The 21,184-nt window shown below is 40.5% G+C and overlaps 1 protein-coding gene across 1 annotated transcript in view; it reads right to left on the reverse strand.

Annotated features, from left to right (window-relative positions):
• CACNA2D1 (calcium voltage-gated channel auxiliary subunit alpha2delta 1) overlaps nt 1-21,184 on the reverse strand; it is a 640,389-nt gene that overhangs the window by 135,097 nt on the left and 484,108 nt on the right. Inside the window, exon 12 of the mRNA XM_066592011.1 lies at nt 21,047-21,151. Coding sequence (XP_066448108.1) covers nt 21,047-21,151 — 105 coding nt within the window. The remainder of the gene's footprint in view (nt 1-21,046; nt 21,152-21,184) is intronic.

A 21,184-nucleotide genomic window follows, 5' to 3' on the forward strand; every position in this document is an offset into this window, starting at 1 on the left:
GATTGTGTCACCGAATAAAAGGCACAGCCCACTAATAGAGTGACAACAGGTACAATTGAATCCAATCCAAATATAGTTAATATCATGAGTGTATATTTATTCTATGTGTAGGTATCGTTCATATCTCACCAACACACTTATAAAACCGATATTAGTCTACATAAAGTGGTTTAGGCTGCGCTTATTCATGCACACTATTATGGTAGAGACAGGAGAGAAAATAACACTTCTCCTAGAAACAGTCCTCTGGATCAATGATCCTTAGATTCATATCCGCTGTTTCGTCTATATGGACTACAGGCCAGTGTATTGATTGTCTTATTATTTTTGATATTAAGCAAATTTTTAGATCCCAGATGACCTGCAACTATATGGTGATTATATACAATTGGGTTAAAAGATCATAACTATAAGAGCAAATAGTCAAAATGATTCTTAATTTTTTATTTTTATTGTAATTTAGGCGGTTCTTCAGTAATATGGTTCGCCGCGTTTCTGTTGTTACAAATCAACTCATCAGGAACCAGTTATTTTTTATATTAACGAAATTAGCACAGGGGAGTGTAATCTTCGCTCATACAGATATTAGAGCAATAACAACACACTCCGCACAGGCTATACACCTACTAAACCCAGTAGGAATGATCAGGTGTAGTTCCCAATAAGCACCCAAGAATGTGGGTACAAACATCTAGGAACCTGCACCATGTTAGTATGAAGTAAGCATTCTTTTACTGATCGTGTCAGTGGACTGTATTAGAAAGGTTTAGAGAAATAGACACAGGTCCAATGATTGACCGAGTATCTGTCGTAAATTTCCCCTAATGTCCTTTTTCTAATTACCTCTCTATCCCTAAGCTGTTATCCCATTACTATTCTTAGCTGCAAACTCAATCACCTAAATAGGTAGCTTGCCCAACAGCCACGATACATAGAATAAAACAAAAAATGCAGAGAGATTATGCAGAGCCTCCTGACCTGCTCTTATAGTTATGATCATTTACCCCAATTGTATATATGCAGCATATGGCTGCTGGTCATCTGGGATCTACAAATTAGCTTAATATCAAAAATAATAAGACAAGGTCCTTTAGTTGATACACTGGCCTGTAGTCTATATAGACGAAACCGTGGATATGAATCTAAGGATCACTGATCCAGAGGACTGTTTCTAGGAGAAGTATTTTTTTCTCTTGTTATGTTGGTGTGTGTCCAGGCAATTTTTTAACCCTTTAAGATTAAAAGTTATGTTTTATATACAATCACAAAAATCAGAACGGTGAAAGTTTACAGTGTGAGTTTCCAAATTCCACTCATGGCTAGGATATTCAAATACAAGGCTAGGGAAGTAAACTGAATCCTTGCCCTGGGTGAAGGCTAGCTACAACTCAGCCCAAATTAAATTGTATTTCTGTATTTTTATTTTTCTAATTCTCTTTACTGTGTTTTTGGCACAAAGCTTATTCACAGTGGGTCAATCTCACATATTTAAATGGAATGTTTTGTGTATTTCCAAAATCACTAACCTATTTACAACTGTTGAGAAGGTAGGGACTGCTTACTTTCTGACCTTAGCTTGTAAGAGGTCACGTGAACAAGAACACTATAAATTGCCCATGATCACCTCTAATGATAATAGAGAGATAATAAGTAATTGGAAGAGTTTTTGTGGAAAGAGAACAGAGTGAAAAATGTAAAATACTAACAGATCTCGATCATCCATCTGCATGACTTTACTTGGGAAACCATAGAAACCTTTTGAGACATACCAGACACAAAAGACAAGTAAATGTACATTTCTTAATATACAGATACTTCCACAGAAGTTTAGAGAAATAATTCAGTGTCTTAAACACTGACCTCGGTAAAGGCAGTAACTGACTTATCTAAACATTTAAGTAACAGCTTCTCAAATTAAGGGCTTGTTCACACTGACTGCACTATTTGTTCTGTTTAGAAAATGGAAATGAAACGGAACAGACTTAAATGGCAATATTCAATATAATTGTTGAACTTCTGGGTTTCTCCACCTCCGCAGATCACAGAAGCCTAATTCCATTAATAAGCATACAAAAGTAGTTTGGGGAAGGCAAAGCAACTATAGGGCCTTTATTAAATCTATCCAAACAGGAATTCAGACAATTATTAAAATCGCTCACAATTAATGTAGAAACAGTAGGGTATATAGACACAAATTCTATCACCTTCCTAATACATTCGCTAGAATACAGAAGCAGGATATATATTGCCACCAAACAATATTCATTTTGCACAATAATACATTTAAGACAAACAAATCTCCCCATAGAATCTATAAGAGATGACTCACACTTAGGCCCCCTGTCCATGGCAGTGATTTCGCCGGCGGTAAAATGCCGGTGAATGACGCCGGCCGACGCATCCCATAGCATTGCTATGGAAAGCGCCGGCACCTGTCCACGAGCGGAGAACCATTGCGATTCTCCGCTCGCGGCGGGCAATTCGCAGCATACTGCGAATTGCCCTGATTCTCCGCGGTCAGCCTACCTATTTGATAGGGCTGACCGGCGGAGATTCACCGGTGGCACCTGCTCCCGGGCAGCGGCTCCTGCGGTGGAGCTTCATCGTGGGATACCGCATCGCCCGTGGACAGCCAGCCTTAACAGATTTTTTTATGAATCAGTACATTAACTCCATTTGAATAACTCAAGTGCACAGAATGAAAAAGAATCTGCCCATATAGAATGGTGAAAAAGTATACAAAAGAAAATGGTTGAAATTGTTAAATAGGTAAAAAACAGTATATATTTTAGTTTTGTCCCCTATGTCCCATATAGTCCACAAAATTATACTAACCTCTTATTCATGGTAAATGATATTTATTATTTATGTTTTACACATAATTTAAAACAGCATTATATTTACTGTATGATGGCTCAGGGATGTGTAATGTTGTAAAAACCTATAGACATGGTCCAATGTGCACTCAATGCACATGTTCCTTCAGATATGGTTCAATGTGTGCTCCTTACTTGTGTTTTATGAATTTGTTACCATCTTGTTGATAATAAATTTTAACCTGCAGGACATGTTCAGGCAATGGGAGAGTCACAGCACTGCAGCTGTACTTACCGATCTGAATAACAGCTTGACACAATTCTTTCACCAACTGCATTATGCCATACCATTTAGCTTTAGCACTAAATATTACCCTGTCATACTATTTTTCTTTACACAAAAGAAATTTACCCCCCCCCCCCCCCATTCCCCGACTGAGTCTACTCACCAGCTTTCATTGGGTTCTGCCCTATAGGTTTTTCGTTTGAGACCTCTGAGCACCTGTAGGTTAATTATGATCACTGTATATTTGCTCCTTTGGCAATAAGTGGGTTACGAATGGAAAGGGATATGACTACAGGATCAGATATTGCAGGTTTTGCTCTGCTCCTGAGCCGCTCTATACACATCATATGCTGTGGATATCTATATACATTCTAACTGCATGGGGCATAAGCAGTTAGGATATATATAGTTGTATGGCTGTGGGAAAGGGGTTACTGAGGCTTTCCTAAGTACACATTTAAAGACAATCTGTCAGTTCTCTTGGCTTGTCTGTTTTACCAAATCATTTTATTCTGCAAGAAATAACCCCTCTGAAACATCTTTTCTTAGAACTCTGTGTTGTGCCATTCCTCTGGCATTCCTACTAGAAATTAATAAATAAACTGGCATTTCATTGTTACCAGCGGAGGGCGGGTCCCTACACAATTCGATATTGTGCATTCAGCACTGTTAGTGTGAGACTAGGTAGAACATAGCCCCTTGACAAGCAGAGGTACCAACTAGTTGTCAATTTATTCAGAAATTTTTAAGAAAAGCAACAGAGGAATGGCATAAGAATGAGTTATAAGCATTTATTAAATAGACATATCAGGAGAGCATACAGATCCACCGAAATATATTATTTATTTTACTGAAATTTTTATTAATGTTACTGTGCTGCTATTTTAGGATTTACCATAACATTTCTGATTTGACCTCCTGCAAAGAAACAGGACTCTGACACGTCACATGCTTTATGTACACAACGTTTTGCTGGAAATCTGGCATAGAAAAGGGATGTCAGTGTATTATTTTACAGGAAGTATTAATCTTTAGATTAGATTGCAGTCACTGAGATAACTGGATCTCTACTAACAATGTCAGCTTAGAACTTGCAAAATCTCTTCTAGGGCAGAATAAACTGGTTACTTGTTTCCAAATAGATATGGACAGCGCGTAGACTGGACTCTTATAGACAACTCTTCTTGTCTCCTCTTACACCGATGATGGAGAGCAGCACTTGTATTAAAAATTATTGTTACTTGTATGGAATATACCAATGATAGCAATTTTATTAATACTTTACATTCTGACATTGAAATTTCTAAGGGTTTCAATATCTCTTGAAAGCACACAATTGATTTTGCCTGAGAGAAAGTAAGCTTTCATATGTAGAGTGCAAAGAAACCATTTCAAGAACAGTCCTAAATGAAGGAACAGTGGTGATGTTTCAATTATTCACTATCTAAAGCCGCCTGCAGACGGCTGGGTCCCTGCAGGGACCAGTGCGGCTCTCACCTGCTCCCGCGGCTCCGGCTCTGTGATGTGCCGGCTGCTGGCTAGCGAGCGCATGCGCAGAGCGGAGCCAGCCTGGCACTACTGACATTCCTGTGCGGGCCTCTGCAAGACCAAGCACAGAAATAGAACGTGCAGCGGTTTCTTTTCCACGTGTAATTTCACACGGACAAATCGCGGCAGTCTGCATAGGATTGCGTTTTGCAATGCAATCCTATGCAGGCGGGCACAGGCAGAAATTCTGAGGGAAATCCCGCCGCGGAATTTCCGCCTGTGTGCAGGGGGCCTAAAGCTTTAAATATAAAAGTATGTGGCAGTTTAAACATTTTACATCAGGAACATATTTTTCACTTCCAAACAAAAAAGAACCAGGGCTGGGTCTAAAGGAACGTTGTTACGGTGATTGAGGAGATCAGTCAGAAACCAGCAGACCAAAGATAAGTGATTACTGGGCATTCTCAAAACCTGTGAAATAGTGAACTGTCATCCCCACATAATCTCCAAGAAAGCTTAGTAAGGTTAGGATAAACCATGGCCACTTTAGCTAGTGTATAATATCCCCTTAGCAAAAGTAAGAAGAAAGTATGGTAAACTTCTAAGGGACCTTTCACACATGCACCTAAAACTCACCTAAAGATGTAACTTAATCTCCTGCTGCAGATGTTTGATCCACAGTAATATATGTATACAAAGTATGAATGCAGATTTCGGTTCAGAATTTTCTATGTCTTTAGGTGCATCCTTTATGAATATTCCGTACGTGTGAAAGGTCGCTGATACATCTGACTTAAGGGTAGAAGTGACCATTTGATGACTCATGTGCATAGGTGTACATGTTAGGTGTACGTTTAAACCATTGCGGGTCTACCCACAGCGTTTTACCATTTTGTAAACACGCAGAGAACTGGGAGAGACCACGTATTGCTGTGTATTGCACTTCAGAGTTTCAGAGTGGGGATGCGTATGAAAACGCTGCCCAAACGCAAATGCTGTGATTTATTTCTCGTTCGTATCGATATACAGTATCTACATGCCCGTGTGCATGGATCAATGAAACTGCATTGACTTTCATAGACTCCCCTCACCACACATCCTGTGTGTGTGCAAAGCACCCATAATAAAACCCAGTGGTGGACATGACTCTAACTTACTGAGCAGGGGAGAAGGTATTTTAAGATCTTTTTCCTAATTGAGTAAATAAGCTTTTTTGGAGGTGCTTTATTTTTCTTTATACTTGTTGATATAGGATGTCATCTGTAATATGTATTTTAATAAGTTCAAAACGAATATTTGTAGGATGTATTTACACATGGCAGGTTTGTTGCTGAAATTTACATGACTGTCCATTCAGCCTAATAGGGCTTACAGAAATCCTTGCCCAAGCTGCAGAAATAGCCCAATTTAGAAGAATGGAACTTTCTGCAACAAATGTGCAGCATGTAAAGATGCTTTTATTGATACGCTGGCAATAAACTACAGATACATATTGGGGGAGTGGGGGAATTATTGTGTATGGAAGCAGCACAACTATCTTCTGATTTCTGGTGTCTGGGAAAATAAGGATAGGGTATGTTTGGTTTTAACATGCCAAATCCCTTGCTTCTGGGGATTAGCACTATCAGTGGTGTTTTATACTCTAACTTTTCCAAAGGTCAATATATCTACTGTAAAACCATTACTATATGTATGCCCACAGATATACAGATCGGATAAATCAGCTATGTAACAGCCAAAGGAATCAAATGCTTTCATATGTGGACATTACTCTACCGCTCCCCTCAAGTAGATACATCAAGAATATAGGAACAGGGAAAGTCCCAAGATACAAGCTTTTGACCAAATGCATGGTGAGAGCATCAGAATGAGGTAGACTTGAGTTTTTCAAGTTTGTTGTGTAACATAACTCTTTACTATGTGATGTTTGTGATCTTCCATGGAACTATATTTAAATCAAGTCATTAACTTAGTGAATAATTCGGCTGTTCATGAAAAAAAGTTCATTGACAAATGCAATTATGCTACATCTGTATACTCCCTAGTGCAAGCAAGTAGTGCAAGGATAACCCCAGTAAAAACACATAATAGCTCTATTACCTTGTCATGGTAAGAAACTAGACACCACATGACATAGCTGATCTCACATGCAATAAAACAAGTAAATATATGGAAAAAATAGTCAGATTCTAGTCTTCTGTAAGAGACCTCCTTGGTAGGTCACATGATTTGTGTTTCTTAATCTTTTTAGCGCAGTACCAGGCAGTTTTAAATTTACTGTTACATTATTCAAAGGAACCAAAGAGTAAGACTGTGAAACGGATTACATATCCACGCTGAATTAAAACTCTCTGTTCTTTCTCAAGAGATTTTCAGAAGTCTGTATATGATGGATAGTCTAACTGCCTTGTAGCCACTTGCCGGCATGCTATTATCCTGTATAATTTCCTTTCCCTTCCAAGCCCAGCACCAGCAGGTGTTTGGAGACCTAATTTAATAGTTTTGGACTTCTGAGGACACTTCAGCATCTGGCTGTTTCATACTTTTTCATACTGTTAATGCTGATTAATGTACTAGATGTTAAGAAAAAAAAATAACCAGGAATATTGCATTTTCAAATTCCAAGTTTTTGCACATGTGGAAAGCTGTTATGCCCAACATCCTAATATTGTAGTATAGCAATAAATCACTATCAACACTGTTAGAGAAAAACAGTAAAAATGGCAGCATTTGTGTTTTTTTCCCCAGGAAAATGACCATTGATCTTCGGTAATGGTTGAAAATAGGCCATTTTTTCCACTAACATAAATATCAGCAAAAACATGCAACGAGAGGCTCTATTTAACTGAATCATGCAAAGATGTTCATCCATAGACTAATGGAGCTGTACACATGTGGACTGTGGTGCTGTGGACTAGTGTTTGCTGGACTGCACACTAAGACTTCTTTCACATTACGATTACAGATTTGCCACCAAACTCCATCTCTAGTTTCTGTCAATTCCCAGTCATGTTACAAGGCTTGTATAAAGAGTCTAACATTGACTTCCAATAGGTGGTGCTGCAGAGGTATTGTTCCATCTCCCTTATTTGCATAGTTCTCTTGGAGCACTAGAGTTGAGGATTAAATCTAAACTGGGCATTGTGAATATGATTCTTCCATCTGTTGTCATAATTGCATCAGCTTGCTCTGGGCAGCGGAGCATCATCTGTTAGATTCTAGACTATCTAGATTTATGCGTGGAAATCTTGACTAAATCCATTGCAATTTCACCAAAAAATACATGTTAGGAAAAATGATCCTAAAGAATAAAAAAAAAGATTCAGATTTCAGAACCTGCTGCATCATCATTTTTTTCATGCTGAGTACTTACCATTTAAAAGGAACTTGTCATCAAGTTTTTAGTAATAAAATTATACTTGGCAGTGTGTAACCACCAACATAAGCACTTCAGAGCAGTCCATTTCACCGCTGAAACACACACTGTCACCCAGATATGAAACGTTTATATTTCCAACCTACCATGTTTCCCCGAAAATTAGACCCTGTCTTATATTAATTTTTGCCCCAAAGGTGGCACTAGGTCTTATTTTCGGGGGAGGTTTTATTATACTTACCTAGCAGGCTCAGTCCAGGTCCCTCCTGCTGCTCTCCACAGCACTGACACTCTTCCCACAGTCCTCTGCCCCTTATGCAACATCACTTACTGGTTACGGAATTCATAAATCCCACCTCCAGGAAGCGATGGCTATGATTGGTTCTTCGATTGCTGCTCAGTCAATAAATGCAGAGCTGGATGAACCAATGCGATGGCTGTGATTGGTTTATCCAGCGCTGCATTGATTGGCTGAGCAGCAGTCGAAGAACCAATCACAGCCATCTATTCCTGGAGGTGGGATTTATGAATCCTGTAGCCAGGAAGTGATGTTGTATGAGCGGCTGAGGACTGCGGGAGCAGCGCTGAACCTCTAGAAAGGAGGGACCTGGACCGAGCCTGCTAGGTAATGTATTCTTTTTTATGTAGTGCAATAAGCCCTTCTTTTTGGGATAGGGCTTTTTTATGTAGGTCAAGGATTATTTTCAGGGTAGGTCTTATTTTCAGGGAAACAGGGTAGTATTACAATTCTTTTCCACATTGCAAAAGCTCAAAGGATATTTTGCTTCATTCTAGGACCTTTGGATTGCACTGCACTCTGACAATACTAATGCAGTGTTCCCTATGATAACACCTACATTGCTACAGATAAGGGGAAAGCATTAAGAGGCAGACTGTGTCTGAGAGGTCAGGTGACACGGAGAGTAATGGTCCTCAAGGTGCATACGCTCTAGGCTCCTGAAGGCTAAGCAAGTAAGGCCGCCTGCAGACGGGCGGGTCGGATCCGGCGGCGAGAACTCTCGACCCGACCCGAGCACCTGCAGGGACCAGCGCGTACTCATCGGCTGTTTGATGTGCCGGCTTGCTGCACAGCCGATGCATGCACAGACCGGAGCCGGCGGGGGGTGAGTGACATTTCTGTCACAGAAATAGAGCATGCCGCGATTTGTTTGCTGTGCGATATTTCGCGCGGCCAAATCGCAGCCGTCTGCATAGTATTGCGTTTGTTAATGCAATCCTATGCAGGCTTCCAGCAGCGGAAATTCCGCGGGAAATCCCGCCGTGGAATTTCTGCTCGTGTGCAGGGGGCCTAAGGAGAACACTACTGCGCAACCGCAGACAGGCTTCGCCATCCAAGGAGGACAATTAATATATTTCTCCATCAAGAACACAGGGTGTGCCTGGCGTGGCTATGCAGGAAAAAAATCAGACTCTTTTCATCTCCTTTTAATACAGCACTTAAAAACTTAAGAAGAAGATTGTAAAGGTACCTGGACACTTATAACAATATTAGCAATATGGGAAGCTCATTATTAACACTTTTACATGCATAGCTTGGATTGGATTGTAAAAACTTGATGACAGGTTCCCTTTAACTTCAATAGAGCTAATTTATATGTGAATCCATGTTTATAGAGTTACAGATCCGCTGCAGAAATCCTGATCATCAGCCGTGGAATTTTGCTTTTAATTGAAATTGATTTTCATTTTATTGGACTGCATGGGGCAACAACTTTACATATAGGATCCTAACTCTGCAGTGCAAGACCAGTCAAAATAGAGTGCTCCGGTTGCACATTCTACCTCTGTGCTTATCTCTAAGATTCGGCTCACACGAACGGACCTGAATTGCAAATTCTATGATCGCCATCCAGATGGAAGATCTGGTATTGAAAGGCATGTATTTTTAAATTTGCCTTTACACTACCTGGTACGAATTGTGTATTCTGCGAGTGAAAGAAAAATCATTTATTGCGGATTCAGCGCGGGCGGCTTCCATTGAAGTCAATGGATACAAGTGTCTGGCATTCCCATACGCAATTAATATTGCGTATGAGTGGCGATAACGCTCATAAGTTCATATAGAAAGTGTCATCTGGAGGCGAGAGAGAGGAGAGAGAGAGACAGAGAAGAGAGAGAGAGAAGAGAGAGAGAGAAGAGAGAGAAGAGAGAGAGGAGAGAGAGAGAAGAGAGAGAGAAGAGAGAGAGGGAGAGAAGAGGGTATCATCATACGGATGATATGCTGTGCATACCCGTCCATCCACACGTAACAATGCACGCATCCATGATCTTCCACGACCATTCACGATTACTTTCCACAATGGATCACAGGTCCTCCGCTGCGGAAATTCGCATGTGGAATCCAACCCATTTATATTACCCCGGCCTAAGGTTAGACATTAGTATACAAGTTGCTGTTACCTGCCACAGTTGTTGAAATGCCACCCACATATAATTGTTTCTGCTTCTCTCTAGTAATTGCACTATAGGCCCTTAATTGGCATTTACTCTGTAGGGACTTTAGAGTTATGACTTCCCCATTTTTTCTAAACTCTAGTTAAGAGGATGGGGGCTCTATTTCATCATTCACCTTGAGCAATAAAAGACTAGACTCATCCCTGCTTCTTGGTGTTTCTTCAAGAAGTGACTCCTCATGCAACTGGTCCTAGTGCATCTCTCTACATTAGTGCTTCATACTGTAAATAAGGCAATGTACTAGACTTGAAATGCTCTGTAGTCATTACAATATTAACATTTCCATAAAGATGGTTACACACATTACAGTGATAGAGCTGCTGGTTAGATGCTGCATACAAATACTTCATACAATAGGCAATATGCAGGAAGGGGGATGAATATAATCTGTGTAAGTAAGAATATAATTCTTACTTTACAGCACCTTTAAATCTGCACAAAATATGTTAACAAATTGCAGCAGTTTGCAACACAAGAATACATATTTAGTTTATATAGTGTAAAAGTTTGATCACTGGACAACATCTACAGTTAACTAACATTTCATACCCTTTTTAAACTGAATTAATCCTTGAATTACATGGCTTTCATACTGGAAGTCTGCAAACTGCATTCACCTAGCTTTTACAGTGTCTCAGTACTGACACCTAGTGGCAACTACAGTTATTTTACATTTCATAACAATTATCAAGAGTTTTTTTTTAAAAAAAGCGTTCTCCAAGCCTACTATAAATTGTAAGTTTTTATAAATCACACAGGAGTGGCAAGGCCACGTAACCGAACAATTTAACACTATTCTAAAAAAAATAAATAATGCATCTTTAGGTCCTTAAAGGTCACATTAAAATTAGTAAGACCCTCCTGAAAAGGTTTCTTCTTAATTGTCAAAGTGAAAAAGCAAAAAAATCTCTGCACTTAATGGACGAGGATGGAATCTGGCCGCTCGGACTAATATATATGTTCATCTTTTATTAGAAGAGTAAATACAATATGTGATGCATTTCAGCGCTATAGTGCGCCTTTCTCAAGCATTAATTGTAGATTTTGAACTCATGTCTCGAATAAATATATAGTAGCTGGAATACAGCACAGATGTGCATTTTAACCCCATAAAGACATAACTAATTCTATCCTTAAGGCCGGTTTCACACGGAAGACAAAATCGCATGATTTTTGTCCCAATGAAATACTACTACAAATTCCATGTATGTGAAGCTCATGCTTTCCAATTCGTTCCTTCACATTAGCGATCTTTTGTAGCCTGCTACATTGCAAGAAAAAAAACCAGCAGATTGCTAAATATTGCCATGGTTTGCACGGTTTTGTAGCCCATATTTCCTTATGGAGCCTTCCTTTCTGTTGCATCGCATGAAAATGCGGTTTTCGTTAGGAGCGGTGCCATGCAACTTTTACAGTAGGAAGTCTTACTGTAAAAATCCTAAAATAAGCCATAGATGCATAAAAAAATACATTATTGTATTGAATGGCTGTGATTGGCTGAGCAGCGGAGCTCGAGAACTAATCATAGCCAGCGCTTCCTGGAGGCAGGGACTTTAAACCTTCAATCCAGGAAGCGCTGGCAGAAGACTTCCAACAAGTGTTGAGGACCTGCAAGGAGAAGTGCAGTGGAGAGGACAGCGGCTGTTAGGTGATGTATTGTGTTTTAAAGTTTTTTTAATGCAGCTAGGGCTTATTTTCAGGGTAAGGCCTCAGTCACAGGGGCGCATCGGCACCCTTACTCCGGTGCCGATGCGCCCGTGTGACTGTCAGTGAGAAGACGGCCATACCTGAAGACGGCCGTCTCTCTGCAGCGCTGGAGAAAAGAACATGTGACCGGCTCCATTGCCGGTCATGTGTTCTTTCCTCCAGCGCTGCAGAGAGATGGCCGTCTTCAGGTACGGCCGTCTTCTCACTGACAGTCACACGGGCGCAGCGGGTGCCGATGCGCCCGTGTGCCTGAGGCCTCAGGCTTATATTGTAAGCCCCACTGAAAATCCCGGCAAAAGAGTGCTACAAAGTCGTGCAACACAAAATAATGGGAAAACACAGCAATATCACACAGAACACAGATGCAATATCACTGCAATTTTTTGCCGTCGCCTGTATGAAACAGGCCTTAATGTAACCTGTCATCACCTTTGAGATCCATAAACTAACTATGTTATGGGGTTCATAGGTAATAGATCAGGGAGTCCGGAGAGCTGTGTTTCAGACTCACCCAATACCCCCTTCCTGGGTCCCCGCAAATATAGTGCGCGCACACAGAGTGACTCTCTTCAGCCGGCTCTGTGCGCTCTCTCTCATTCATCTCTATTGGAGAGCACTTGCATAGAGCCAGGTGAAAAAGAGTCACTTCGTAGGGACACAGTATAAAAACGGCGTATTGGGTGACTGTGAAACACTCCCACCCTCCAATTCCATCACCTTTGAGCCCCATAACATAGTTTATGGGGCTCAAACGTGATGACAGGTTCCCTTTAAGTGTCAATCATTTTTTGCTCCTCTTCCGTGTTACAGAATAATGAACCTTTATTTTGTCTTCACTGTAACATTTGTAGCAGTGTATCAGTACAAATTTGTAGCTTGTGCAGTCAGTTTTTAAAGGAACCATTTTGGTGCATATATAATGTATTTAATAACTTTTATTCATTTATTGGCAGGATTGAAAAAATAGCAATTTTGCTATGGTTTTATAGGATATTTTTTTTACAATGTTCAGTGAACATCATAAATAATGAGTTAAGTGTTCACCGTGCTTTGAGAAAACGTGCATTAATATGATAACCAATGTAATAACTACCAAAGTGCAAATCACTTTATACACCAAGATAGCACACAGGGAGTACGTGAGGCTGTTGTTTCAAGTTGCCCATAGAAATGTATGCAGTGGGAAGGGAAGGGAAGGGAAGGAAGCTGCTGCAGGCAGTTGCTGTTGCTAATAGTAAGGCTGGTTTCATGAAATCAGTGCTGGTTCCATCCTTCATGGGGGAGATGGAAACTAGGATAGCATCTGGACAACACCATAGGAGAGAATATGTGAAACAAAGCACAGTACCCTTATATCCAGTGACTGACAGTGATGGAAACTATGTAAGATATAGACGTCTCCACCTCACATATTCTTCACTATGGCCCCTCGCTTTTAATACTATCCTTATAGTGTGGTCTTTTGTATAAGGTTCTTTTTGAAAACTCGGTATCTATATTATGTTTTCTTTAAAGTGATGAATAAAGTATAGATTTTTATTATATGACCGGGATAATGTATTGCCCTTTTTTCATGGTATGAGTTAACGTATAAGTATAGGACCTGGGTTACACAGACTTTTTGTAGCGCTTCTGATTGATTTTAACTATGGAGCTACAGATGCTAGCTAAAGGAGCTTCGGGGGAGGCTTGAAATATAAGCCATCCCCTGAAAATAAGCCCTAGCTAAAGTACATGAAAAAAACCATCAATACTCACCTGTCCCACAGCATCTGAGTCCCTGCTGTGTCCTCTGTGCTGAGATATCCCTTTCTTTCTGGTGACGGAGGTTTGAATACCCCGGCACTCGATCATTCACAGCCATTCAGTGAATGACATCTCTGAATGGCTGTGATTGGCTCATCGAGTGCCGTCTGTGATTGGCTGGCGCTTGATCCAATCACAGCGCTCACTTTGCTGGAGGTGGCATATTCATAGCCCCGTCATCAGAAAGAAAAGGATATCTCAGTGTGGAGGACACTGCAGACTGCTGCATCGCCGCCGGAGACCAGCAACATGAGGCACCAGGACACCGCGGACCAGTTGAGTTGGACACACCCCCATTCCCCTCCGAAAATAAGACACTGTGCCTCTTTTGGAGCAAAAATTAATATAAGACAGTGACTTATTTGCGGGGAAACATGGTATTAAGTTGTATGCAAGCTTGTGAACTGCAGCTGTCAATCACTAGTGCTACAAAAAGTCTCTGTGTAGCTGTGGCGTAAATGCAAGGAAGCAACACACTAAGAACGAGAAGACAGGTTGCAGCAAGTTGAACCTTGATAGAAAGGAAAACTGAGGAATTTGCCGTGACAAAATGCATACTTCATTTACTCAAGGGTAAGGGTACAAGCAGTGCATGTGCTGTTTCAAGACATTCAGACATGGCCCACTCAACAGTGCTGAAAATCCTGCATCTGGTGGTGAGACTAGATTTGTAAGCTAATATGTCCCGGATAGTATTATTACTAACTTTAGTTCAGTTATGCCTAATAGATGTCTCTAGATATCTCTGAATAAAGATACTTAAATTATAATCACCCTGTATATGTCTATATATCTTCCCAGGACAGCTACCCCACAAAGCAGAAATATTACATTTCACTAAACTATAAAACAGACATATGGAGCTCCAGGATATGCAGTACAGTATGCATCCACCAAAATGATATGTTGTCAGATGTTTATTATGTTTTATAAGATGATGTTAAATAATCCCAGATCAATTGTAAAGCATTTGTAAATATTACACATTGTTATTTAGAAGATTTTCGTTAATATGTGGCATATTTATTTATATATAAAATCTGATAAATCAGACAGGGAAATTTTTGGAAGATATGGTTTCCATTTAATTTGGCATAAACCTAACATCACGTTCTTCAAAAGGACATCATACCAAGGTGGTGGTAGGGAATTGGTCTGGGGCTGCTCTACTTCTATGACAACTGTGATAACAGATGGAGCCATGAATTCTGCTCTATCTGAAAATCTTGAAAGAGAAGGTTTGTCCATCCCTTTGTGACCTAAACAAGACCAGTTTGGTTATGCAGTAGGTAGAGATGAGCGAGTATACTCGCTAAGGCACATTACTCAAGCGAGTAGTGCCTTAGCTGAGTATCTCCCCGCTCGTCTCTAAAGATTCGGGGCCGGCGCGGGTGACAGGTGAGTTGCGGCGGGGAGCGAGGGGGGCGGGGGGTAGAGAGAGATCTCTCCTCCGTTCCTCCCCACTGCTCCCCGCCCGCCCCCGAATCTTTAGAGACGAGTGGGGAGATACTCGGCTAAGGCACTACTCGCTCGAGTAATGTGCCTTAGTGAGTATACTCGCTCATCTCTAGCAGTAGGACAATGATGTGAAGTACACCAGCAAGTCTACCTCTAAATTGCTCAAAAGAAACTAAATTAAGTTTTTGAAATGGCCGAGTCAAAGTCCTGACTTGAAACCCATTGAGATGCAGTGACAATATTTTAAACAGGTACCATGTTTTCCGGCGTATAAGATGACTTTTGTAACCCAGGAAAATCTTCTCCAAAGTCAGGAGTTGTCTTATACGCTGGGAATACGCTGTAGAAAAAAAATCAATACTCACCTCCCGCGGCGCTGCGGCAGGCTGTCGCTCCTTCCTCCACACTGACAGAGCATTGCTTTCTGGATGCGGAGCTTGAATGCCCAGCCTCTAGAAAGCTAATGTTCTGATTGGCTAACTCAGCGCGGCGTCAGCAAATGAAAGCTGGTGCTGCGTTAACCAATCACAGCCATTCAATGATGTCGACAGTTGGGGGTCGTCTTATATGCCCAGTTGTCTTATATGCCGATAAATACGGTAGTTTATGCTCAAAAATTCTCTGCTGTAGCCAATTTAAAACAATATACTGTTAGCAAAGGCGAGTGAGCCACAATTCTTCAACAGCAATGTAAAAGACTTATTGCAAGTTATTGCAAATGTTTAATTGCAGTTCTTACTGCCAAGGGTGCACAACCAGCTCAACCAATTATTAAGATGGGGGAGGGGGTGTGCAAAATTACCTTTTCAGGTGGGTGATATAGGTTTTGAATTATTCATAATCTATATATATATATATATATATATAAGGTAAAAGCCCTAACTGACTGACTCACTGACTGACTCGCCACAAATTCTCTAACTTCCCGATGTCATACAAACATGAAATTTGCCAGGAACATTCTTTAGGTCCTAAATAGGAAAATCAAAGGGGTCACAACTTGATTATTTAATGCTAAGTGCAAAAGTATTGGCACCCCTGTGTAATGTACCCAATCTAATTCTCTAACTTTCCGGTGTCATACAAACATGAAATTTGGAACAACGATTCTTTAGGTCCTAAATAGGAAAGGTTGAGGGGTCACAACTTGATTATTCGATGCTAAGTGCAAAGTATTGGCACCCCTATGTAATGTATAAATAAATAAAATAAGTCTTGGTATTTGTATAGCGCCAACTTATTCCGCAGCGCTTTCAGGTAATAATTACTTATTACCCCCCACCAAGCTGGGTTGTCATTTTACTGACCTCGGAAGGATGGAAGGCTGAGTCAACCTTGAGCCGGCTACCTGAATCATGCGGGGATCGAACTTGCAGCCTTCAGGTCATAGGTGAGAGCTTACACTCTGCGCCACACAAGGCTCACTACATATTCAGTGTATATATTAATATACATCTGTATCGCACAAACATGAAATGTGGCGCAACCATTCCTTAGGTCATAAATAGGAAAAATAAAGGGGCCACAACTTGATTATTCAATTCTAGGTGCAAAAGTAAGTGACTGCTTATATTATTTATGTTCCTGGTGTAGTGCAAATGTGAAATTTGGCACAAGCATTCTTTAAATCCTAAGAAGGAAAAGTAAAGGGGTCGCAACTTGATTATGCAATTCTAAGTACAAAAGTAAGTGACCCCAAATGTTATGTACCTAATGTAATTCTTTAACTTCCCAGTCTCTTACAAACTTGAAATTTGGCACAACCATTCTTTAGGTCCTAAATAGGAAAACTAAAGGGGTCGCAACTTGATAATTCAATTCCAAGTGTGAAAGCAAGTGACTCCCTTTGTAATGTAACTAATAACACACATCTGAACCGCACAAACATGAAATATGCCACAACCATTTTTTATGTTCTAATAGGGAAAGTAAAGGGGTCGCAACTTCAATATTCAATTCTAAGCATGCAACATTGTGAAAATCCACGATACATAACAGCTCTTTTCTCAGAAACCATAAAACCTATGGAAATGATTTGTATGCTGAGGGGAATCTACCTCACCTCTATGTGTAAACACTGAGGAGAATATAACTGAGCTCTGTGTGTATATAATGAGGAGAATCTACTTCACCTCTATGTGTATATACTGGGGAGACTCTACCTCACCTCTATGTGTATAAACTGAGGAGAATCTACCTCACCTCTATGTGTATATACTTAGGACAATCTACCTCACCTCTATGTGTATATACTGAAGAAAATATAACTGACCTCTGTGTGCATATACTGAGGAGAATAAAACTGATCTCTGTGTGTATATACTAAGAACAATTTACTGACCTCTATGTGTATATACTGAGGATAATATAACTGATCTCTGTGTGTATATACTGAGAAAAATCTACCTGACCTCTATGTGTATATACTGAAAGGATGTAAAATACATAAGGAAGTGGCCATGGACTGCAGGGAAGGAGCTGCAACATCCAGTCTGGGGTAAAATTTGAATATAAAGGGGTGTTACCTTTTAGGGTAGAAAGTGAGGAGAATGGTGGCATATTCTGCAGAGGGACATCGGTACATGCAGTTTGAGGAGAATCTAACGCTGCTCTATGTGTATACATATTTTATTCTTTGGTTCCTCTAAAGTAACCGCAACTTCAAAAAATTTTCTGTGCGAACAACAACCTGTACCCAATTAACTCGGGCGAAGCTGGGTATACCAGCTAGTCTTCAATAAATGTAATGATCATATAAACCCTGCATTTTGTAGGTATCTATTACGTAGTCTTTATCTTATATTAAAATTAGTGGGATGATCTGAAACATTTAAATGTGACAAATGAGCAAAAATATAATAAATTGAGAAGTAGACAAATACCTTTTACACTATATATTGTACTAGCGTACCCGTCGCGCGTTGCTGCGAAGACAGACAGACATACATACATTCGTTTTTATATATCTAGATGACGGCAGCAGCGACCACTGAGGTTTTGTAGGCCGCTGCTTCCCCCTTGCAGGCTGAATAAAATAGCCGTTGTGTGGAACATCCAATTTATCCGGCTGCTGTGGCTTCTTGGGAAGATAGCCTAGTACATGTTTGCCCACTTCCAACTCCAATGGAGACTGACTGTAAATGGCTGGCGTGCTCTAGTATTTATGGTTCCAAGCTGTACGTGTCATTGCATACAGTCTATCTATCTATCTATCTATCTATCTATCTATCTATCTATCTGGGTTATTGCATACAGTCTATCTATCTATCTATCTATGACATCAGGAAATGAGAGAATTAGATTCCGTACGTAAAATTTGAACGCTAATTCTTTGGCGCTTTGAATTGAATAATCGAGTTGGGACCCATTAACTTTTCCTATTTATGACATAATCAATGCTCGAGCCAAATTTCAAGTTTCTATGACATTGGGAAATGAGAGAATTAAATTCCGTACATAAAATTTGGACGCTAATTCTTTTGCGCTTAGAATTGAATAATCGAATTGGGATGAGACATAAGGCCTTGCCCATAAGCATTCCCCAACCTCCAAGAACTGAACCTACCTACCTGAATGAGATTTTGTAGGCCGCTGCTTCCCCCTTGCGGGCTGAATAAAATAGCCGTTGGGTGGAACATACAATTTATCCGGCTGCTGTGGCTTCTTAGGAAGATATCCTAGTACTTGTTTACCCACTTCCAACTCCAATGGTAATTGGCTGGCGTGCTCTAGTGGTTCCAAGCTGTACGTGTCATAATAGAGCCTTAATGACATCACAATGCAGCTTATGAGAACATGTTGGGGCATGTTCGCGCGTTGCTGCGAAGACAGACATACATACATACTACGTTTTTATATATCTAGATGACGGCAGCAGCGACCACTGAGGTTTACCGCTGGGGTATGGCACTCTTATTACTAATGGGGGGAGTGTCACTATTATTACTGCTGTGGGATGTCACTATTATCGCTGGGGTGAAGGTGTCACTATTACCGCTGGGGTATGTGTACATGTGGCAGAAATGGGCAGGGCTCTTTCAGAATAGACCGGGTGCAGATTTTGACTGCTTTTTGGACGCGGAAATGCTGCAGAATTTTCCACAGAAATCTCCGCTGAGCACATTCTGCAGTATTTCCGCGTCCAAAAAGCAGTCAGAATCTGCACCCGGTCTATTCTGAAACAGCCTTGTCCTTTTTAGAACGACGGGGGTAAAATCATACGTTGTGATAAGCCCCGCCCCCTGACGTGTTGGCACTTTGCGATACATAAGTGGGTTTTGAGTTGTAGTTTGGGCACTCGGTCCCTAAAAGGTTCGCCATCACTGGCCTAGTACATGTTTGCCCACTTCCAACTTCAATGGAGACTGACTGTAAATGGCTGGCGTGCTCTAGTATTTATGGTTTCAAGCTGTACGTGTCATTGCATACAGTCTATCTATCTATCTATCTATCTATCTATCTATCTATCTGGGTTATTGCATACAGTCTATCTATCTATCTATCTATCGAATTAGATTTTGTAGGCCGCTGCTTCCCCCTTGCGGGCTGAATAAAATAGCCGTTGGGTGGAACATACAATTTATCCGGCTGCTGTGGCTTCTTAGGAAGATATCCTAGTACTTGTTTACCCACTTCCAACTCCAATGGTAATTGGCTGGCGTGCTCTAGTGGTTCCAAGCTGTACGTGTCATAATAGAGCCTTAATGACATCACAATGCAGCTTTATAGAACATGTTGGGGCATGTTCAAGGGCGTCCGATGTTGATGACATCAGTGATGACATCACAATAGCAGGTGGCTTACTTATTCGATCTACGTGGGGGGGGGCGTAACTTTCGACGACGCTCGCGCGCCATTTATCGTAGGATATTTGTACTATGCCTATAATCTTCCCAGGAGTGTACTCAACAACTTCCCAAAGTTTCATGGCGATCGGATGAATGGTGTAGTAGCGCATAAAGGACAAACACGCACGCACGCACGCACGCACGCACGCAGACAGACATACATTCAATTTTATATATATAGATGTAGGAGACATGTAGATAGAGTGAAAATGTCCAAATATACTAAATGTACTCTCTCTCTCTATGCACAGCAAACATAACTGACTCTATTTAATAACACATTTAGTAGCTCTGGTACATTTCTTAAGTATATGGTTAAGTAGTCCCTACTGGGTACATTCTTAATCAGCAGGAGTGGATTTGATATGTTGAATGTTTTGAGTTGACTTTTGTTGTGGCGTTCTTTAAATAACTTAGTTAATACTTATTATTTGATGCATTATCCAGAAAGAGTTCCATTGTGATGAGCATTTTAGGAGTGTTCAGTGATACGGCTGTAAAATTCCCTGTTACCCTCAATAAAGAAAACTAACAAAAGATTGAATGGATTGAATTTGAACAGCAAATTTTGATAATCTGATTAGCATCTTAAAACCTGACTGACTTGGAAATAGTGTCTGTCTGCAACATGGGTAAATCCAGAGAAAGTGATATCTCCAAGGGTGATGTCTTTAAAATCTCTTTGTCCAATGCTGTCTATGCAGATTTTAGATTACAATAAGAAGTCCTGGCAAGTATACTTGAACATATTCCAATGGCATACATTTTGTACTAGGAAAGTACTTACTGTTTTATTCTTATTATACAGCTTAAATGTTTCTGTTGCCTTATCCTCTCCTCCATCAGTGAACAGCATGATGATCTTATTACAGTTGGCTCTGGATACGTTTGTCTGCAAAGAAGATTATCATTGATATTTAATTAA

Source organism: Eleutherodactylus coqui, chromosome 2 (assembly GCF_035609145.1).
Source record: "Eleutherodactylus coqui strain aEleCoq1 chromosome 2, aEleCoq1.hap1, whole genome shotgun sequence".
Taxonomy (NCBI): Eukaryota; Metazoa; Chordata; class Amphibia; order Anura; family Eleutherodactylidae; genus Eleutherodactylus; species Eleutherodactylus coqui.